This window comes from Dufourea novaeangliae, unplaced genomic scaffold, assembly GCF_001272555.1.
Source record: "Dufourea novaeangliae isolate 0120121106 unplaced genomic scaffold, ASM127255v1 scaffold124, whole genome shotgun sequence".
Taxonomy (NCBI): domain Eukaryota; kingdom Metazoa; phylum Arthropoda; class Insecta; order Hymenoptera; family Halictidae; genus Dufourea; species Dufourea novaeangliae.
In genome coordinates, this window is record NW_015374010.1 from 4,267,020 (window position 1) to 4,289,480 (window position 22,461).

General features: G+C 37.6%; 1 protein-coding gene across 1 annotated transcript in view; it reads right to left on the reverse strand.

Annotated features, from left to right (window-relative positions):
- LOC107188494 (neural-cadherin-like) overlaps window positions 1–15,006 on the reverse strand; it is a 105,958-nt gene extending 90,952 nt beyond the window's left edge. The window contains 1 exon segment of the mRNA XM_015576790.1: window positions 14,955–15,006. Within this exon segment, the coding sequence (XP_015432276.1) occupies window positions 14,955–15,006 (52 nt within the window).
- Between the last annotated feature and the right edge of the window lie 7,455 nt (window positions 15,007–22,461).

Genomic DNA, 22,461 nt, shown 5'->3' on the forward strand with positions numbered 1-22,461 from the left:
TAAGAATCACAATAAGTAATTTCCCTACGCCCTGTAAACAATGACTTTTTCAAGAACCTACAAAAAGAAATTCTTGCGATCAACCAAAGTGGCTGATGATCTGCACGTGACACTTGACACAGCGAAGTACAACCAAACAACTGCAATTTTGTCGATTCTCACTTTTTTTACACAAATATAATCCGAATAACTTTTAGAGTCGATGTACATAAAAAAGTGAACGTCGACAAAATTGCTGTTATCCGTTAGTACTTCAATGCCGTCGACTTGTACCATTCGGCTTTCGGAGAATCACGATTCTTCTATAAAATTCAACGAAACTGTAGTAAACACTTGAAAACCGTGTCTCCTATTCGTAGCCATATATCTCTATTCTATCGGCAAAATAACAGTAACGTCGCACTAGAAATGGAGGCGCGATTACTGCTACGGCTATAGCAATAGAACAGGAGTGCTCTGTGGAATTTTCCTACGATTTCCCCACCGAGACGGGAAATTGCACGTAACGCCGTGGCGCGCACACCATCATGGGACCACTGAACTCGAAATCTATAAAGGAACGGGAGTCGTTTAGCTGCTCGTTCGTGTCCCGACACATTGTGGGCAATTGTTTTATTCAAACTTTCGAAGGGCACTCGTTCAAAATTAGTTACCCATAACGTTTTACGTTACGAGCGAACGAAGGTGCATATCTGCTTCAAGAACGTCTTTCGATGGAGGGAACATTATCGACTTACAACCGTGGAGAAGACGATCGAAGTTCAGCCGAGAGTTCTGATACGATTAGTCCCGGAGTTCTTGCGTCGCACAGAAACGAACGTGATCGGTCCTCGATTTTGTAGTTCGAGACCATTCCCGGGAATACGTGACTGAAAGTGGTTCGCGAACGATTATACGTTAAAAAGTCGATCCGTGGAATTTAATTCATAGATCGTAAGTTGTAAACTTCGGAAGTTAAAAGTTAATTTGAGATTCTGCTGGGGGAAATTACCACTGAAACTCGAATCGTTATTACTAGACTGTGAATGTTTATAGCAGCTCTTAATATGAAAAATGTAATAAAATAAACGTTTCAATAAAGTTTAACGCTATTTACGTGTTATTATTAACGTAGTATAGCTTCTACTACAGAATTCGAAATTCTGTTCCATTTTCATTTTTAGATATTAATATCTAAAATTTTGATTTTGCATAAATTTCCGCAGTCTAGTTATTATAACGTCAGCGTTACACCTGGGAACCTCTACTTGTCAGTGTCGAGGAGCCTTCGAACACTTATCGAGCATTTACTGTATATAGCACGAAGTCATATTGAAGCTTCAGGCTTATAATATGAGTTACAAATACTAAATAAGTGAATCATTCCAAATGGAATCCTATGGTCGGAAAGGGTTCAGTGTACCATTAGCTACACAAAAATAATTTAACGAAAGCATTCTGCGTGAAATGTCATTTCGTGCGAAGTTAAAATAAACAATTAATATTAACATCATCAACTTCACATAAAATATTTCAGTAAAATCAACACGCGAGAACGTAACGGAACTCGTTATTTTCAATTCGCAAATGAAGCAACGTGATTCCATTAAAATGTTACGCCACGGGAAAACGTTTCGCAGTCCATCACCGATTTAGTTTCTCCGCTTGCTTTATTTTTCGTTACTGTTCCGCCATTTCTCCCGTATCGTTCTTTCTCCCGTGGAAGTAATGGCAGCGGTCGAAGCCTGACGTAAAAGCGAAAATAGACGAATGCGCTGTCGTTCGATCGAGCCGGAAAGATAAGTCGAAATTACGGTCTTTAATCCGCCAAAGAATTCCGGGGAGGGAAGGGGTGACGAGATACGGCGCAGGGGGTAGAAATGTTTTCCGTCCTTAATCAGGGGGAATTAACGTTAAACCGGAAGCGGCGAAACGGTGTTGTCAAAACAAGACCGCCTGTGTATGCGGGCGATAAAGGCGGGAAAATTGCTTATACTTTGTGATAGTCGCGAATGAAGGGGAAATTGGAATTCTGAATAGATTGCGTTACTTTTCACCGTCAAATGGACGAAAGGTCAATGTCCCTATTTCTAATCGTGTTAGAGTTTTCCTATCGCAGAAATTGATTTTTATTATTCATTTATGCGACAATCGACAAAACAACTTATTAGATATAGTATTTAAACCTCCCTGTATAATTAAATTTAAATAAAAGTATTTTTAAAAGCATTTTACCTTAATAATAGTAAATTTAATATGAAGTATAAAATGTCCCTATTTCTGCTCAGCGATTAGAAATAAAGACATTGACCTTAGAGTATTTCGAGAAATTTATTAGTGATGAGTTTCAACCTTGAAATTTGTTATCGAGAGATTTATGTTTGTCTAAAAGATTTTACTTGAACTTAGAATTGGTAAACAATTTTTTTTGAGAAGAATCATTTGTTGGAAATCTAGTGCTTAAAATCGGATCCTGCTTGAGACTGATATTTTTGAAAATGATAAAGATACTTAATGTAAATGTACCTAAGGTATCAAGGATAAATTAGCTATATGTATTTAAAATAGAAAGATTCTAAAGATCTTCCACAAGACGAGTAGATCTTCTACAAGTCAAGAAATTCTTGCTCAATTTTGTTTCTCTGGTTCAAAAAGAATTTGTGCAATAAAAAGACTGTCTTTACTTACTCTTAAAACGAATCTTGTATTTTTGGAGATTCAGCTTACGAATATATTCCGAAGACGAATGAAAAGTGATAAACATGAGAAATCCTTACCTGCAACATACAAAAAATAGTTTCCATTAAAATATGGCATGACACGTAATTTGAAAACATTTTAAATGCATTAAACATATAAGTAACAGACATTGTAATGCTAAGAAAAATTGCTGCTTTGATCTCTTCAAGTAATACAATAACATGATCGTAAATGAATTCTACTTTCCAAAAGTATGAAACCCGATTTCAGAATTAATGAAAGAGCAATACACTATTCTACAAGTATTTGATGAAACTAATATGTTAAAAGTAAACACAAAACCATATAAAAAGTGTTTACACCCTCAGTTGTTTCACAGTCACAGAACAAAAAATTTATAAAAGCAAACAAATAGTATGAAATCCCGTATAGCAATAGAAATATTTATGGTGTAATCTAAGAATCTATAAAATTATTTTCAAAGTTTTCAAAGTTTCGAAAGAAAGAAGTATTTTCAAAGTTTTTAAATTTACAGAGTACTATTTTAGTGAAACATCACCGCGGAAAACGTGTATGGCTTGATGTTTTGATCCCGCGGTCGCCAGGCCACTAATCCATGGATCAGTACATTTTGACGACCAGACTTCTGACACTCGTCAGAAAATGGCCGGAATATGGCACATGCGACATGACGCGCTCGTCACGACAGCGTTGCAATTATTGCTTCGCAACGATTGAAATATTTTATTCAACATAACCTTCTGCAGTTCGTTTATATACATGTGTCGCTCTAATATTGAACTAATTGATCTCTAATATTCTATGTACTTCTAACGAAAACAATATTATTATTATTAAATCTACAAAATCTAAAAGTCAGAGAGTCAGTTGACGGTTCTAATAGTCATAAAATGATGTGAAATATTTCTAGTATGCACTATCATATTAAACCACCTTGATGCAACGTTTCGTCTTAAGGAAACTCACCTACTACACCAGTATTACTATTTCCTTGTCAGTGTTTCCGAGAAGACTTCTAGTATTCTCGACAATACTGTTTCAATGCTCCATGTTGACTACGGGTGTATGAAAATTATATAATTTCCATTTCAAATAACTCTAGCTCGGTCTGCGAGAAGAACTTCAAACCCCAGAGTGTTCGTTATAGAAGTGAAACGTTCCTATTTCATTTTATTCTTGGCGCACACGGATCATCTAGCACATATAGGAGCCATTATCATAGATAATGTTCCGCATAAGCACGTTCTCCATTGTACAATACAATAACCGCTTGCATTCATTTTATATAGTCGGTCAATTGTCAGAACTTTTTAATGTGGAGAGCAAAAAATTGAAGGTAGAAGAAATTCAATAGAAGCGTACCGAATAATGTACATAGAAACGAATGAAAAATATATCTTGAATTGAATCATAAACGAATTTTCCTGTTTCTATTTTTTGAACTGTTTGTTCCAAGGTCAATTTACAATTAATTTTTCTCTACTATAATTTTTCATCACTACTGAATTAAACATTACTATTAAAATTAATGGTTTTTGTTATTTTCATTCTGTCATTATTATTCACTGAATTTTTAATATTCGCCACGAAAGTTATGATTGTTTATAATTTTTAAGCTTAAATGATATAATTCCGATTTACCTGTTCTATTATTCTGTTCGCAATGGCGTAATATTTTATATTACTTTTCATTTGACAAATCGTTTTTTGTCCCCCATCTTCCTAACCATTACAAACACGCCAGCACACTTGTTACAAAGTCCCATAATTTCTCTAGTTTCTCAAAATTGAAATTTACTTCAGACGCACTGCCTTTAAATAAAACTCGCGCTTAATTAAATGAAAATCAAAACAGATTGCTGCAGAGTCCTAGACTTATTTTTCATATTAAACGTGCATGAATCATTCAAACACCAGTTGCTGGAACTGAAAGCGACGACTGTGTTCGCCATACTCGGTACAATTTTTTTAATCACGAGAAAACCATTTATTTCGTATAACGGAAATTAGGAAACGTTGTTCTCCCAACGTAATCTGTAACCGTCATGTTTTGAGCGATGACGTAACTCCTCTTAAAACGTAATTTTAAAAAATGTTTTTTCGGCCATTCGATGACCGAAATCCTGTCGTGGCAAAGAAAACACCAAGAACTTCACTCTACGCTGGCCTCGTCTTGCCAGGTACTATTATTTCGATGAAAAGCTTTCACGCGAAAAGGAAATGTAAAATTTTTCTTCCGCCCGTGCAACCCGAGCATGAAATCTTTCGCACTGGCGACCATTAATCACTTCACTTCCAACGCGTATTCTTCGCTACCGTTCTGCGTTCCGACTGAAATTTTGCGGCAAAAAATCATCGTAATTACTCTCCCTTGGCCCTGACATATTGAATTCCAGTGTAAAGTTAATAATGACTTTGTACCTCGAACGCACATGTTTTTGGGTTATATAAGATGTTTGAAAAGATATAGTAAAACAGGAAGAAGAATGATATGTGCACATACCATATTACACGGTTTGTCACAAAAGTTTCCGAATTGGAGTTACCACAATTTTGCGTACGATATTCACGCTTTTTATCAGTAATTATTATTAGTAGTTTCCTTCTGAAGTGATATATAGTTCATAATAATTATACAAACAAATAGCTCTTCAAGATGGCGGAGAAAGTAGTCGTCGAAGACCTTGTGAATGTCAAATAATTTTAGATCGTTGTTCCTTTGTCTTCATTTTCAATTTGGGTAAAAGGAATTAGTGTGATGCAACTAAATTAGACGAATACGGTGGATAAGCGAACTATGAAATAACTTTTGAGACAAAAATGTAGTGTAAACTCACACGCGAAGACAAAAGTTTCGACTGTCGTCATTTCCACCATCTTCAAGAGGAATTATCAGAGCCATTTGCAAAGTTTTTCTAATTATTATGAACAGTATGTCTCTTTAAAAGAAAACTATTTTTGATGATGAAGAGTATCGTCGTTTTACGGAAAACTGCCGTTCTAACTTCAGTTTGGAAACTTGTGGGATAGACCGTGTATACAAAATGTAACCGAAATTGACGGGCAAAGTTTGGCACCATATTCTACTCACCTTAAGGATAAAAAGGATTATATAAACGCACGTCAAGAAACGTTTCCTTTCTGAGATATAAACACTTTTTTTTAACTTTAAAATTTTACATGAATAGCTGCCACACGTAGAAGTACAAGCATTGACATCATTTTTTTTAAATACCAGTATATTTAATATTTTGTTAATATTTCGTTCAAATTCAATGAATTCTCTTGTTCAATTCTTACATATACATAAAACAGTAGGTTTTCCGTTCAATGCGTTTGTAAATAGTTTCTACAAAGTTCAAATAAACCCATAATTAGTGCTACTTAATTATTTCCTTTGAAAACTAATTTCTAGGTATACCTACACTGCGAATTCTATGCATTTTTGTGATGTATACCAATATATGGACTGTAATAATATGAAAAATTTCCATGAAATGTGAAAGTACATTATACTTTATTTCTGAGCCAACCCAGCCGATGAAAGAAGAAACAAATGTGTGTTGAATTTCCGTGTAATTTGCTCCAAAGAAATGTAATTTTGCAGGAAGTTCTGGATATACATATATATGCGGGGCTGTAAATCAAGAGCGATAAAAATAATACTGTTTTCCATGCACACATGACGGAGAAATTGTTATGCGATTTATGACAGAACTGCAATTTCTTTAAATCTACACTGTCACTGTTTCTTTACACTCTATCAATCGATTCTCTATTCGACTTTAATCGAAATTCTTCCCTTTCGACTCTAAACAGTATTTCAAATTTTTCGTTCTAATATTCACATATTGGTATATGCATTTCAGAGATCACACAAAACGGCGCTATTAATTTTTCTAATTAGTTGTACGGAATATGAAATATTTGCAATTTTTATATTGTTCAGCAATCTCGTTGTACATGTCACGATTAAAAAGTTATTTACAGTACAGTAATGCGATATATTTTAAATAAAAACTATTTTTCTAACATTTCACTGAACAACAATGCTGTACAATGTCGGAAAAGGATTACGAATATAAATGAACCTGTTTTAATTCTTGATTTCCATAACAAGGAATCCTGATTTCGTGAATAAATAGTGGATTACATATTGGTGCGCCTAATATCAATGATCAGGATTAAACTAATGCATTATTATCAGTTTCTTGGAAAGCAACTACTTTGTTTGTACTCATTTCTCGGTATTCATCCCGCAGAATACGTTTCCACGCCAGGGAAACTTTTATCGAGACCTAATTACCGCGCTCTAGAAGGCTCGCCTGGATTTCCTGGCAAAACATTGTTTAAAACTCAGCTCGAACGTGACACACTTTGCACGAGGACCAGGAATGATAGGAATTTTTAATTCCGCAGTGCATGGTACAGAACCGCAAATCGATACGCGTGATTTCGCTTTGATTTCAGCACACGTGCATCTAAAGGGTATTCGAAAAGAAAGAGTTTAAGATTTTAGGAACCTGTAGTACTCAGGGTCTCATAGAACTCACCGAGTATAGTAAAAAATGCCTAATCAACATGGATCCTGAAATCAATCGTTTACATGTAAAATTGACTTTTATATTTTCGAGCGTTCGAAGTCATAAGTAAGTCATTTCGCAACATATCGAATTTAATTTTAAATTGAAAACTGTTGTACGCGCAGACAGGAAATAAAGAAAACAATTGAGCTCCAGTTTCCCGCTATAGTCCACGATTTTAAACTTCATCGGACCGGCGACAAATTATGCGCAAAGTTCACCGTTTATTGTTTTCCGAAAAATATTTAAATTGCTAATTCGAAGGGAGAATTATACGAGACTGGCCGGCGCTCAATAAACTTTTCCTCAATGAAAAATCTACATTCCCGGTTATTAACTGGATCAACTGGCTGCATTTCAAGAGTGTTCGTCCGCCGACTAGAGGCGACCTTACTACGAAATTACTTGCGAGATCTTTCCCGGTAATATTAATCGATGTTGCGTGACCGGAAGTTCGTACGGAACATTCAGGATAAAAGTTTCGAATGACCATATTTTAAAGGCTATTCCTCAAACAAGTTGCAACTTAAATTTATCCTTTTGTCATTCTGATTTTTCCATACTTAAATGATCAATAGAATTTATTGTCTTTATCGATAAAGTCGAAATTAACCCCTTAAGAGCTCGCTAAATTTCAAGAGTGAATTAATTTTATCCAAACAAAACATATTGTTGTATTACATTACTTTGCTATATAAATGTTTATAAAGTCATATCGACCTTAGGTGAATCTTGAGGAGTTAATCACGAAATGTCGAAAGCAATAAATAAGGAACAAAATTAACACTGTAAGAATTTGTGATTCACTGAAACGTGAATCCGAGGAAACTAATCTCACATGTGTAGTTAACGTCGAAAATTTAATTCACGAAGAATAAATATTTCTTTACCTTATATGGGAACATACCAAAGTTTCAATCGATTCTGATGCAGCTTCGTTAGAAGGTAGTTCTCATGGAATTTCTGACACGTATTTTGCATCAAAATCGGTGATTGTCACTTCGGCATGTTCCCTATAAATATTTCACAATAGTAAAATAAAGCAATATCATTGAACTGATGTAAGGATTAGAAAGCATTTCTTTTCCTTGCTATGATATAAATTGAATGAAAGCGAAGGGGAAATTTTGAAAATATTTCTACTAATCTGAAAAGATTATAATTTGTAACATATCAACTTCTATTTTACTCGAAGCTTTCGCTTCTCAAATGCTACCAAAATGTACAATCGCAATGTTTTCGCAAACTGACTTCCGAATGTCACCCTGAATCCTTGTATTTCGGGCGCTTCCAGTGTCGCAAATTGGAACGTACATTTGGACAAGCTCGTGTCCTAGTGCAATAACAGAAAATTTGGTCACCGCAGCGTGCACATAAGCAGCGTGGTTTCCGCGCGGCGAACACGTTACACGTCGCCGTCCAGTTTCATATTCACGCATCATGCACGGAATATACGCGTGTACTCGTTGCGAAGTCCATTCAGAAGTGACCTAGATTAAACGTTATTGACATTGTGTCGGTATTGGACTCCTGCATGTCCAACTTCTGATTTGAATTTTCGTTGTATGACTTTTGGTCACAGGGACCATGCAACTCGTTACAACCACGTATTATTAATTGTACCACTAAGTAAGCCACTATTTAATAGACTGGTAAAATTGTATAAGTTTAAAACATTTTTCAACTTTTTTCTTCTTTCAACATAATTACGGACAAATTCGACAACGTAAGCTTCTAATTTACTCGAAAATGAATATCGATGTTGACAAAATATAGTGGACTATTTATTGGTACGTATAATACACTTTAAGTTCTTGTTGACAATTCTTTAGAGATAATACCAATACAAATTCTTTGGTATCCACAAACATTTCTTTTTCTTCGCTGTTATCGCAGCTCCAACATAAACGTACTCTTACGCAAGAAACGAAAGAAATATTAGTATCCACGTGTAATAAATATCGAAAGTTCTCCTCTGTGTTCAACAGCTCCGAGGCTATTTCCGTATGCAATCGTGGACACGGAAGGATACGACCGTGTCGCGCGAAGAACGATACGTCCGAAAAAAGGATGCGGGATCGAGGGATCGCTCGAAACTGATCTCTCTTCCCGAAGAACGTTGTGTGCCACTCGTTTCCGGACAAACGCGAACATATAAATGATTTATCGCACCGTTTGAAAGTCGTTCAACGGATCTTCCGAGAGCACTTCTCCCGTCGATTTATCGGTGATGTGGGAGCGCGGCTTCGCTCTTTTTCCGCAGCATTTCTCCAACGTACACATGGTAACCATGGATCACGAGGGGCGGCATCGATCACACACGCCAGCAGCGTACACCCGTACATACTATCAGGTTGTAGTAAATATCCGGGAGTTTCGGGTTTTTACAAGAGCATCGTGGTTAGAAACCAGTCGTTTGTCTAAAATATCAGGTGTGTGCGAAGGTATAGCGGTTTTTCTGTCGAAAATTATTATTCATATCGAATAGTTGCTACAACATCTGTCACTCGAAATATTATCCACAATTTCCTCAAACTTTTTTAGCATTTTTCTGACGAGAATTAAGACAATATCAACTTGCGTGTGTACTTTTGTTTTTAAATAATGTAATGTATGTAGAATTTAAAGAAGATCCATAATTTTTTATCTAGTACATTTTCCTATTTTATATGTGCATTTTTACGCATGCATAGGGTTTTTACATTTGTTGGTAGGTGTGCTTGTGATTGTATGTTATTGGAATTTGTTTGTTTCCTTCAACAAAGCGCATCACAAATGATGAGAACTGACGATGAATTTTCTCGTTTTATATTTCTTCTCTTCACCAATCACAATGATTTCTTTCACTGAAGCACAAGTAAAAAGCCACATAAAAATGAATTTCCCATTAGTTCAACGAAAATTAAGTAGACTAATAACAATACGACGCGAACGTTTCATATGTTAGGATGTCACGAGCGTTGTTCGAAGGACGTCACGGGACACAATTCGCCGAATTCAGGATTAGGACTTTCTCCTTTTAATGAATTCGCAGCCGACGTCGAGATAATGAGCGACTCCAACAAAGACCAATTTTTTTTCGCGAAAGGTCCTTGAAATCGTGATAACAATCGCGAACGGGGGGCGGCTGAAAGACTCGAATTAATTCTAACACATGCAGTCCTCTGTTATTTGTTCGCCGCATTGTTTTCTGCTTGTTTATGGATTGTCCCCATTTCCCTCGAGCCATCTATTGTTGACGATTACTTCGCTCGGTTTGCTTTGTGATGATTGCCAAACAGGGTGCATCTTTGCTATGGAATCGACTTGCTTAGCAATCAACATTAAGGTGATATAGGTTTTCTTCGAACTTCTTGGCAAACTTCAACAACAAATTTCATTAATTTTTATTGATACTTCGTGGTAAGAAGGTCGAATATATGAAAATTATCTGCACGAATTCTAATATCTTCCTTATGCAGATTTGGTCACACGCTGTAGAAAACAATTAAATTCTTTTCTTGCACAATTTGTTTTTACGTAACACCGTCCGACTTTATCTTTTTAAAAATTTTCACTTAACTTGAAATTAAGCAGCTTGCCTATTGAATTATTATTCTTGAAATATTCCTTCTGAGGATTGATTCTAAGGGAAATTATTCCTATTTATTTTTCTAAGAGATTGTCCTCATTTAGAAAGGAAATTCTTAATTGGTTTATCGTATTATTTCTCCTGGTTTCTATGGTACAAGGACAACCCTCCATTTTTTAATATACAAAGTACCTTCTTTTACATGTTTTCTTTTACACGGATTTTTCGTAAAAATAGAATTAAGAGTAGATGTATTTACAATAGCTTTAACTTCATGAAACGAAAGAGTCCTCACTTTGATAATGTGTAACGTCGATTTCACTTTCTTTTTTTTATCTAATACGACCATTGATCGAAAATGTTACATAGAATGTAAGATACCTGTACTATAGTAGACATTTCTTTTTAACTATTGTTATCGTCACAAAAATTACACATATGTGGTTATTAACGACGATGAGTTAAGATAAGTATGCAGGATTAAATTCCATTATAGAGTCCTAAATCTTACAAAAAGACCAATATTTAAAAAATTTATCTAATAATCATTGAAATTTTGACCTAGTCTTACCTTAATTTGAAACTTACATCGTACATATATTATGATACAGTTACATGCAAGAATCTCCAACTTTATACATGAAAAAATGCATAAACTCTGAAAAGTAAAATCAAACATAAATGACGTGTTAACTCGATTTCCCATGTTAACAGGTTACACATTATTATCCTTTTGCTGCTACATAATATTTCCTACGATAAATTAAAAGGTAAGCTGTTTTTTCATTAGATAAACGACGTTGAAATAGTTCAGTAAAGCATTTCCATGACACCGTCCACTTTATAAAATACAGCGTGTTTGTTTAGCTCGCGGAAAATTTGAAGCATAGTTTACGTGCTGCCGAGTCAGGAGAGTTGGCGTTCCATCGTGTCGTAAAATCGATTTTTCCCTCGCGAATCGTAATTTGAAAGCAGAAGTACGTTTCCTTCGGACTTCTTTTGACGGTGCGTCGCTGCCCCCGCAAACTTTGCATATTTTCATTCCGCAAGCTTAATTCCATCGAACTAATCCTATTAACCCTTTCACGGTGAAATGAAATTACGAATAATGTTCGTGTTATTAGCACCAGGCCGCGGAGGTTTATGTGGGTTCACAGTTTTCAGGTCTTATTTGTAGAAACAAGTGTTAAAGTATATCTGAAAAGTAAGGAGAAAAACAAGGATCGTCACAAAACATTTATATTATTATTATTATTATTATTATTATTCTACTATTTTTTTATTATTATTATTATTGAGAAACTAAAATAGCCTAATAATAAAATCGAAATGAATAAATTGTTCTTTTAGATTTATTTGAAGATTTAGTGCTTTCATTGAATTTGAGAAAAATTTCAGATACGCGTGAGAATTCGATCAACGTTCCCTCGGCTCGAGCTCTTTCCTGTCAAATCTGACGATTCTTTATAGACACCGCCAAAAAATATGGTCAATTTATCCAAGTTTTCGATTTGGAAACGACACGTGACAACTGAAAACGTTCAAATAAATGAAAAATTGGAGACGTATACGTAGATAGGGAATTTCTATTGAATTCCAATGATATTTTTAGATATGTGAGAGGAAGATGAATGGAAATGTCGATCCTCAGAGTTTTCTTAAAAACTACTCCGGTAAAATATTATCTGTTTCCCCGAATGTATTTGATAGCATATAATCGATACTATTGGAAGAAATATGTATTTGCCTGATCAATCAACGAAGTGAGTCTGCAAAGTTCTGGGTAATAATTTAGGCCAGTGAAGTTATAATATACTATCCTTTCTCAAATAATATGACTCTATTAAATAACCTTTAATCAAGATGGATCGAAGTTTCGATTTAATAGAATCTCTTTCACACTTTGCTCGAATATGACAATTGGTTTTCATCAAATATAATTGCACGCACTTAAAAAATAAGAGAATGAAAATAAATATTTTCATTTTATCTGATCAATGTGTAACTTTCAATTTAATTATATAAAAAAGAGCTATTTAATTCTTCAATGTATTATTTATTTTGACCCCTGTTTTAGTGTATGTATAATAACGTGTAAATATAAAATAATTAAAATTGCAAAAATTAATTTTGAGTATTCGAAATAACATAAATTAAAGAATATCTAATTCTTTCGTTGAAATTCTTATTGATTTAGACGTAAAATGAATGTTTCATTGGGCAATATATTCTGCGTGTCCACGCATACTATAAGTACATAGAATTCGAAGTTGAATAATTATTAATCAATTATTGTAGTAATTAACAAATCTTTTAAAATAGAGAAACAACAACCTAATGAAACTTAGTACTACAATATACAGTGACACTTTTAACAGTCAAAGAAACTGATGTTCACTTTATTAGTAAACAATGATTAGTGTATTCACACTAACAGAAACTGGTACACTTCGATTTAGATAATATATAATTTAAACATAAATTTTTCCCTCATTGTTATTACACCTTTGCTTAAAAATTTGATTTCCGAGAATACATCGCTGGTTAACCTACATTCACTAATTAGGAAGCGTATGAAAAATTGCGGTGCACTGATCGCGTTTGCTTTCGTTTCATCTTTTTTTGAACTGCACATTTTCGTCATAAATTTCATCCTCTTGCTTCTAACCCTATTACTTAAAAAAATTTTACGCTAAAAAACTGATCGTTCATCATCCCCCTTATTACGTAATACCACAAAATTAAATTCGACCATACTGTTCACGAGTTGTTTTCTTAGATCCAGTAGAGATTCCAATTAAAAATTTACCAATTCCGAGACGTCGAAAAAATTCATTTTTCAACCTCAAATAACAAAGCCACTCTGAGGATGACTCGATACCCAGCGAGCCCCACGGTTGCTTAAGCAAGACAAGAATGTCTTCCCTAGCTATTCCAAAAGACACCGGCGATAAACCGAGTATCCGACTCCACTCCGCTTACGAGGGATGCTCTTTTATCGTCGCCTCGTCAAATTAAATCTCGCAATCCTCGTTCATCTCCGGTGCCCGAGGCAAATCCTCGTCGAATATCGCTCGAGAGAAGACTCGTGTCGACAGACTCGCCCCGTTTCCACCGTCTGTTTTTTTCCCACCCTAAATTCAGAACTATCCATTTGTTCCCAGCCAGTTACGCATTGTTCCCATTGACGACCAAACGTTGATCCATCCAGGCGCGCAAAACGCGACGAGAAGAAACGTTGGAAGCAGACAACAGCGACGATGATACCTTCGCCGACGGCGCGGATCGTAATTACCGAGTCGAATTGATTTTCCGTCGGTTTGAATGGAAGGATATTCCCCAATTGTCCGGGTAGCATGGGCTCGAGGCGTCCGTTGTACGATGGTACAATCTACAAATCATGGCGTGCCTTTTGAAAATAACGCGGGCCTCGTCGCGATCGATGCCGCAAAACGGAAACTAAAAGGATTCCGGCGGTGACGTTCGCGCCAAGAGTCCTCGCTTTCGGCACGGAAACCGAGCTTAACGAGAGTTTCATCGTGGCCGACGACGCTTCACTGAAATTCCAACCATTTTTCACCGTGAGCTCGTCTCACACCACTACCCTCGAGCATCGCGCCTCAGTCACCCCCCCCCCCCCCCCCCCAGTTGTGACTCGGCAAATCGTTTTACCGCCCTGGGAATGTCCACGTGTTAGGGAGACCGTTACATCTGGGATGCTTGAAAAATTCCGGAGAAATTTTTTCTGTTAATCGAGTACGTTAAAACGTTTGTTTTGTCGGGTTTTACTGGCTGTGTCGTTTTGAGTCACTTTGATTTTATTAAAAGGGCACTAAATCGATAAGGGATAGTTCGTTAATATTTGTAACACGATCATTTCGATGGCCCTAGAAGCTACAAAGTAGCCTAAATCACGTCAAATATCCCCGTGTCTCGAATTCGTGACTCGGTAAACCAACAACCCCGTAAAGGTCTTCGCCTTTGGATCGTTGTTTCTCACTCGTGCTTCACACATCTAAACCTCTTCCAGGAAAACTGTCATGCTTGACCACGCAAGAAAACATCAGCAACAATATTGATACAATACAAGTTCCACGTACCTAAGTAGGTGCTGTTGGTAATTACCCAGAATAGTTTTAGCGGATCAACCATTAAATCACTTTCATCACAAAGACAACACGTCGCAATGGAGAAGGGTAGCCGGCTGGTACCGGGCTGACGTGACGGTTGAACCACGAAACACCGTTAACCGTTTAGCGCGGCAGAGATCCACGGTCCCGTTACAACGCACACATACACATACACCCACACAGACTATCCAAAACCCTGCTGATAAGCTTCAACTTGTAGTCCCGATTAGAACAACCACCAAGAGCATAAACATCCGATGAAGCTTCAACTGGTAGGCCCGTTGAGCGCATCAGCAACCGATCACTCTAACGAAGATTCTATCCAGAACACCATAAACTATCCAACGATGAACAAAATCATGTCCAAGATAAAACCAGAGACAGAAACATTGACTGATGGTCGCGCACGTGTACACTTCCGACACTGGTCCCCCTATCCAGGGAACCGTTCGTAACCGAATGTCTTTGATCCCGTTCCACGGTGTCCACTCCGTCCGGCGCCTTCAATAGGGCCGCGCGTAGTACTCTACATCCGCTCGCTTTCAGACTGTCTCAATATCGCGACGCGTCGCCTCGAAACGGGCCGGTACTGACGACGTATCGGTACGTCCTGCGCGGCGCCTGTCATCGACACATGTTTTTATCGCGGTGGTGTCCCGTCCGGCGTGCAGGCCAGTGTGAGCGGTCCGGAAAACGCGGGCGAAAGTGGAAGGAGAGCCAGTCGGGTGAGGAGGCGGGTGGCAGAGTGGTGAGAGCAGCAGCCAACGTGAGAGACTACGACGAGGCGGCAGCGTCGCCTGGCGTCGGCGTCGACCGCTTCCTGTGTGTATGTTTGTGTCTCTATGTGTGAGTGTCACGGGTAAGGGCACGGGGACGAGCCACGAGGGTACAGTACGTACGTGGTAGGTATATACGCCAGTCAGGTGGAGACTCAAGGGTGGGGGGGAGGGTGGTCCCAGATTTGCGCAGCCGCGGCGAATCAGTCGGCGGCGCACGATCGTCTACTCCCCCTTCTTCAGTCGATATATACTGTGTCACCGTATGCAGGGAACGTGATATCGGTGGAATGCGGTCTGTGGGACGCGCGTGGTAGACTCACACGCTTGACCAACACCACCCGCCCGTTAGACCCGTCGTGGGTTGCTGAACAATAGTCCAGGGTTGGGTGTACAATTGAATGTCAGGTGTCTGGACCGGCCGCGGCAATGAAATCGTCGAAAGGTTTTTAGTTCGCGGTCGATCGCGGTACCGGGTTGGTCTTGGAAGTTTGATCCAATAGACGGGGAGGAGCGTTGATTGTTAGGGAAGTTAGCCTCGCGTGGTTGGTGTAGTTGTAAATTAGTTCGCGGAGCATGGTTTGACATGCTTGTTAGTATATTGTGGTTGCACCCTGATGTTGTGGGTACGGTGGTGATGGGAGGAAATGATTGTTGAATGATTGGACATGTAGGATGCGTCGTTGACAGGGTTGTTTGTGGAGTGTAATGTGCGGAAGTATGGACGTCGATGAAATGGAAATTGTTAAATTGGTTAAATATGCACATGAACTATTCAAAGACAGGATGAGTGAAAATATCTGATTTTAATTCTTTGGCTGAGGAAAAGTTTGAATGTGGTGTCTGAAAATTCTGATTAGTGGACTGTGTTGGAGGCAAATAGGGTCTGGATACATTGTTGAGGAATTTTCACAGAATTACTCAAAATTTGGATAGCTGGGAATCCTATAAAAAACTCTTTGATCTCTGTTAAAATTATCATTGTAAAGACACAAAATTGGCTGTGTTGTTACAAAAATGCGTAAAACATTAATAATAGCTACAAGGTCCTGTGAAACAAGTGAAAAAATATCATCGACTGCAAATACTGAAATAGTTATATAAAAGGAGTTTCTTATTAACAGCTGATATTGATAGATCTTATGAAATTAATTATTAATTCGAATTAAAGAAACAATTGCGTTATGAAGGAGCTGGTATGTCACAGTAACGCATGTAATAATTATGTTTAATGTTGAATATAACCCATTTACGTTTAGATGTCAATTTAATGTTCAATTTATGCTTGCACTAATAACAGTCGATCACGGATTGTCAATCATGATTGACTAGAGTATCTCATAATCTATGGATCACTCGATAGTCAGGTGATGCAACATATGTATATTATTGTGGAGGCTGCTATCATGTATCAACTAAATTAATTGATATGTATACAAAGTGGTTTACGGTATATGTATATTACCGTTCTTACGAATGAAATTCTTGCCTAATCATGTTCATGATACAATTTTCATATAATCTACCTTCCACTGATAATCATTTATACAAAGAAAACGCAAAAATTTAAAGAAGATCAAGTCTCTATTGTGACAAGCAAAAGTTTGAAATATATTTTAAAATTGTAATAATATAATTATTAAAACTTATTAAGTAAGCAGTACTTTGTTGATAAAAGTTGAAATCAATTAAATGTACAGAGAGTAATCGAGAAGAGAATCAAGGGATCAGAATAACATGCTCATAAATACGATTTTATTTTCGGGATAATATATGAAAATCAGTTAAATATATATGTAATTGAATATGACTCAGCTAAAATGTCTAAAAATTACTTTACATTACTAAACGCGGAAGATATAAATGCATGCTTGTTAAATAAATGATCAAACCCGATTTTCTCGTAACCGTACTCTCGTACGAAGAAGTTTCATTCTATAAACTCTTGCTTTATTTTCTCAAAAAAAATCCAGCCTTGTCAGTTGTCTCACCAATAACGAACCACCCACATAACCGTAAAATCAGTCATCTGGATATATTAACATTAAACTAATACAACCTGAACGTTTCCGCGACTCTGGACAACACTAAACATCAAAATAAAAATTGCTCCCCGTGAAACTTGAAGTCCCATATACAATACCCGCTGAGTACCGTATACGCCATAACACATTGATCTACTTGAAAGTTTATTGTCCTATAACAGAGCGGAACAACGCCAAAGGAATCGTACTTCTACATTTGTTCCGGCGGCAACCAACCCCCCAATTCTTCGAGACGATACGCGAGTGCACAATACCCAAGAATTAACGTGGGAGGGGGGGCTCCTATCGTTCCAAGTTCCGTCGACGATCTTATTCTCGTCGTTGGATCGCTCTACTTTCCCCGACGATACGAGACAAGATCGTCGAACCGTATTAAGGTCCGCATCGTTACTCGGTTGTACGTCGTATCGCTTTCCGATGCGATCGAAAGTCTATCGCCGAGTCGCTGTGTAAATGTTGCGATAAAACCCCGAGAGAGACCCTACCCATCCATCTTCAGCTATCACAAAGTCAGTCATGGTTTACCCGATACCACCCCTCTATCCGTGTTTACTTGCAATTCAATTTTACTTTAGCACTGACGTTAGACAAAGGCCAAATTTATGACAGCTAGAGAGACTGTTCCCGGCTGCTTCAGGTTACAAACGACTCCAACACAGACACAGACACCGTCCCATAAACAGCCCAAGAACTTGCCAGATCGTGCCGTGACATTTAGCAGATTCGGGAATTGGCCTGGGGAAAATTTTCGCAGCGTTAGACACAATGCGAGGCATTGTGTTGCAACAGGAAAGGCGCACTTAGGGCGTAATGAAAGGAACGATGAGCCAGTGTCGCGACTTGTAGTTTTTGTACACCAGAGTCCATCCCGTAGTGTAATTAGAATAGAGTTCATAGAGACAGTTTAGAGACGTCAGTCAGGGTGCTCATCTTATTGTTAGTAGAGATTAGGAGAGTTCCAACAGCCCTGGGTTGGAGCTCTAGGTGGGCCATTAAGTCCACCTGAAGCGTTCATCATAGAGCAGTCAGGCTCTTCCTGTATATAGTTGCAGTATAGTTTATAAATAAATGGTGTCCCATTTGAAAGAGGTCGCTTAAATATCTCCTTTCATTTTTAGGTAACATAAAAGAGTAAGTTGACATACCATAATGCTGTCTCAGAATTAGATCATTTTGTCAGTGTTCATGGTCATCTAAACTAGATACAACAGAAAAACATATATGATTCCCTGCAAAAAAATACTGGTAACCTTGAGAAAACACAGAAAAACATAATCCCAAAAGTATTTCTTCTCCTGTCACGCTATCCCTCTTTCGAACCCACTCAAAATATGCTTTAAACATTTCTCAAATCATTAAAACGAAAGGGGATATTCATGTGATCTTTTTCAACTCTAACAGCCTGTACAGTTGAGTTTATTAGCTTAAAAATTCGGATGGTTAATCAACATTCAAGACGGCGCATCTCCGCCTGATATTTTCTGGCATCGACGAAGAACTTTGTCCTGCCCCAACAACCGAAAAACCACCCCCGATATTGTCCCCCAAAACGATGACCTATTTCACGTCCCAGGGTGCGCCATCGGTGTATACGTAAACAACGCCATATTGTCGGAATAGAGCCCGCGGAAGACTGACAACACGTACAGCGACGCAACGATGACAGGCAAGACGTCCCTATACATATAGGCCAGATGTCCCTATAGCCAGATGTCCCGTCACGCGCGGTCCAGGGACAATTTCATACACAACCATCGGGAGCCACCGGACCACAGAGACAGGGAGAATGGCCCTAGACAGCTCGTGTCTAGCGATTATCACATAAATCGCCGTAGAAATGGATTGACCGGTGGATTTCGCGGGACCAGATTATGCCGAGTGTTGTTTCGTATTCTACGCCAGGCTCGATAGAAGATTGACCAGTGGGAGGCTCGGACGTAGAACGTGGCTTACGGCGACGAAATTCCGCTCCTCTCGATGTCGTAGAACTGATTGCGTTTGGGAATTGACGTAGGGGAGAGACGAATCAGTCGATTTTCGCGTGGAATGCGGACTGCGTGTCGGAAATATCGAATTGTTCGAGCGACACAGAAGTGCTCGGGGAATTTTATTTTCCTACTGGTTATTGGGTCGAAACGATTCCAATAAAAGCGATTCGCTTTGAGGATGCGAAACATGTCTTTAGGCTTTTGGATATGGAATATTTTAGTCTCGTAATTGCGTTCTGATGGGTATCGACGTATAAAAAGGAGAGATTTGCGGGAAAGTTAGTTGCTTCGGACGCTGTGGTCTTTCGTAATGCGAGTTTTTGCAAGGGGAAGGAACGCGGGCGCTGGCCAGATAGAAGATGATTACCTGTTTGGTCTAGGATCGCTCCACTGATCGATCACACCCGGGAAGTGCCGAAATAAAAACGTCGGTCCATCAAAATTCTGTTCCATTTTAACTTTTATATATTAGCATTCAAAATTGTGAATTTTTATAGATTTCCACAGTCTAGTGATGGCTGCTAGAATTAATGAAATGTTATTCTCTTGTAATTGTCGAAGGCTACAAAATAGGCTACAAAGTAGTGCCTAATATTATAACAATTTCTAATAGTATCTACTGTTTTAATGTATTATTTTAATAGACGGCGGATTTTATGCATGTATATATATGTACATATACCATGTAAGAATATCTAATAGTGGAATAAAAAAACGTAATAGTATCTAATAAAGTTTCTTCTCAGTCTACTAAATCCATTACTCAAGAAATACGATTTCCATGTAATTCCAGACCAAACGAAGTTGAACAGACTCATTTCACATTACTGTCTTATTAACTAATATCACATTTGTAAAAAGTAGGGTTCTTCAAAAATAATTTCACCCCATCCGTGAAAAAAGGTGATTACTTCAGAGATCGTCCTATTTTTGTGTTCCGTGATCTATGAATGACTCGGATGGGTGAAACAATTTTTGAAAGTACTTATACACAGTGCTCCGATCCGATGTTATACGACTAGAAAAGTGGACTAAAAGTCTAGATCCCAGAGTGCCGTATATACTACAGACGAATGGTGTTTGTCACTCCGCAACGGCGGTTCTATGGCCTCGAAGTTAGCAATTCCCTTTACTCGGTTTCTTTACCACTCATGCGTGTACGTGCAACATTGAAAAACTTTCGTCCGTTGAAAGAGCTTCGCCCAGCGTATTTTATCCCGCATTGTCACGAATGAATTGAATGGTATTAAGGATGCATTGTGAAGTGGATTTCTCGGCGACGATGGTAACGTTACCGAGATCCTTGGCCAGAAACATTCACGATAATCACCGACTTTTGATGCCTCCGCCGTGAAGCACTTCTCTTTATGTCGGCCCCCGTGCTTCTGAGATTTTACAAGGAAACCGTTTCTCTCTATAACACCGTAATACTTTTGATACTTTCCGACGGGCACGCCACGGGATACATACCACTTTCGACACTTTATGAAGGGTTCTTACGGAACTAAGTATGCTCGAACTACTTCCGAACGGGCTGAAAACTTTCAACTTGTGATAATGTATTGCTAATACCTCGGGAAAAATAGATCGTTTGGTACTTAACTACTCGTAATCTTTTTAAATGTACAAATTCATCTAAATTTTTTAAATAATCTATTAATGGAGTTAAAAATTTCCCTGTAACATTTCCCCTCTTCAACTATCGCTATCAAATCTGACTTCCAAAATATTACTTTGCGTTGTCATATTTTACGTTGTTTAAAGTATATAACATTCCTGTAAAATAGCTCAGTGATATTTCAAGCACTCTATACAAAGATATTTTCCTCTTCTTTTTTCAATGATTTCTTACAACTGCAGCGTGTAAATGATTATCCTATTTCAAACGATTTACCGTGTGCTATTCGGGTATCAATCGATTGGCGCGCGATTTAGAAGCAGTTTTCACGGAAGTATCCATCAATTGAAAGCTTTTTGAACACTTTTAGCATGGTCGATAAGCGTTCATGCGACCTGCTCGCGGTGAAATCGCTCAGATTAATTCTTTTCAATATCTATAACGTTCAATTTCTCTCGTATCTACCTATCGTTGCGGTTGTAAAGTTTTTCTACGGCAAATATCGAATTAGTACTAATAGATTCCATTGCTACCGTTTCGTTTCCTATTGAATGTAAACATATTTCTGTACAACAAAATTTCAAGGACTTAACAACTCAAACTGATCATGTTTTTAAAAAAGGTTTTATAATCTTCGTTTTTTCCACAAATAATTGTAGTTATAATGTAGCAGAAACAAATGAAAGTCATGATTAAAAATACAAAATACTATCTGACTAGTCTTTTTCTAATTTGCAGTAACGAAGTGCTAAATGTTATTTGTATAACTTTGGAAGTTCGTATATACGAACAAAAAATAATATGACAATAAAAAAAAAGATCAGTTTATCCCTTTAAGACATTGTTATTGCATCAGTTCAATTGCTTTTCAATAGAGGAGGTTCTCTTATAATTCTGTAAACTTTCTTTTACCCAGGGTTCAAAGCATTAATCTAAACATGAAAACAATTTTATAATTGTCCATGCTCCAACATTAATACTTAGTGAAGTATAAACAAAAGTAAGCTTTCAATAAACAGAAGGTATGCCTTCATTGATATAAAACGAACA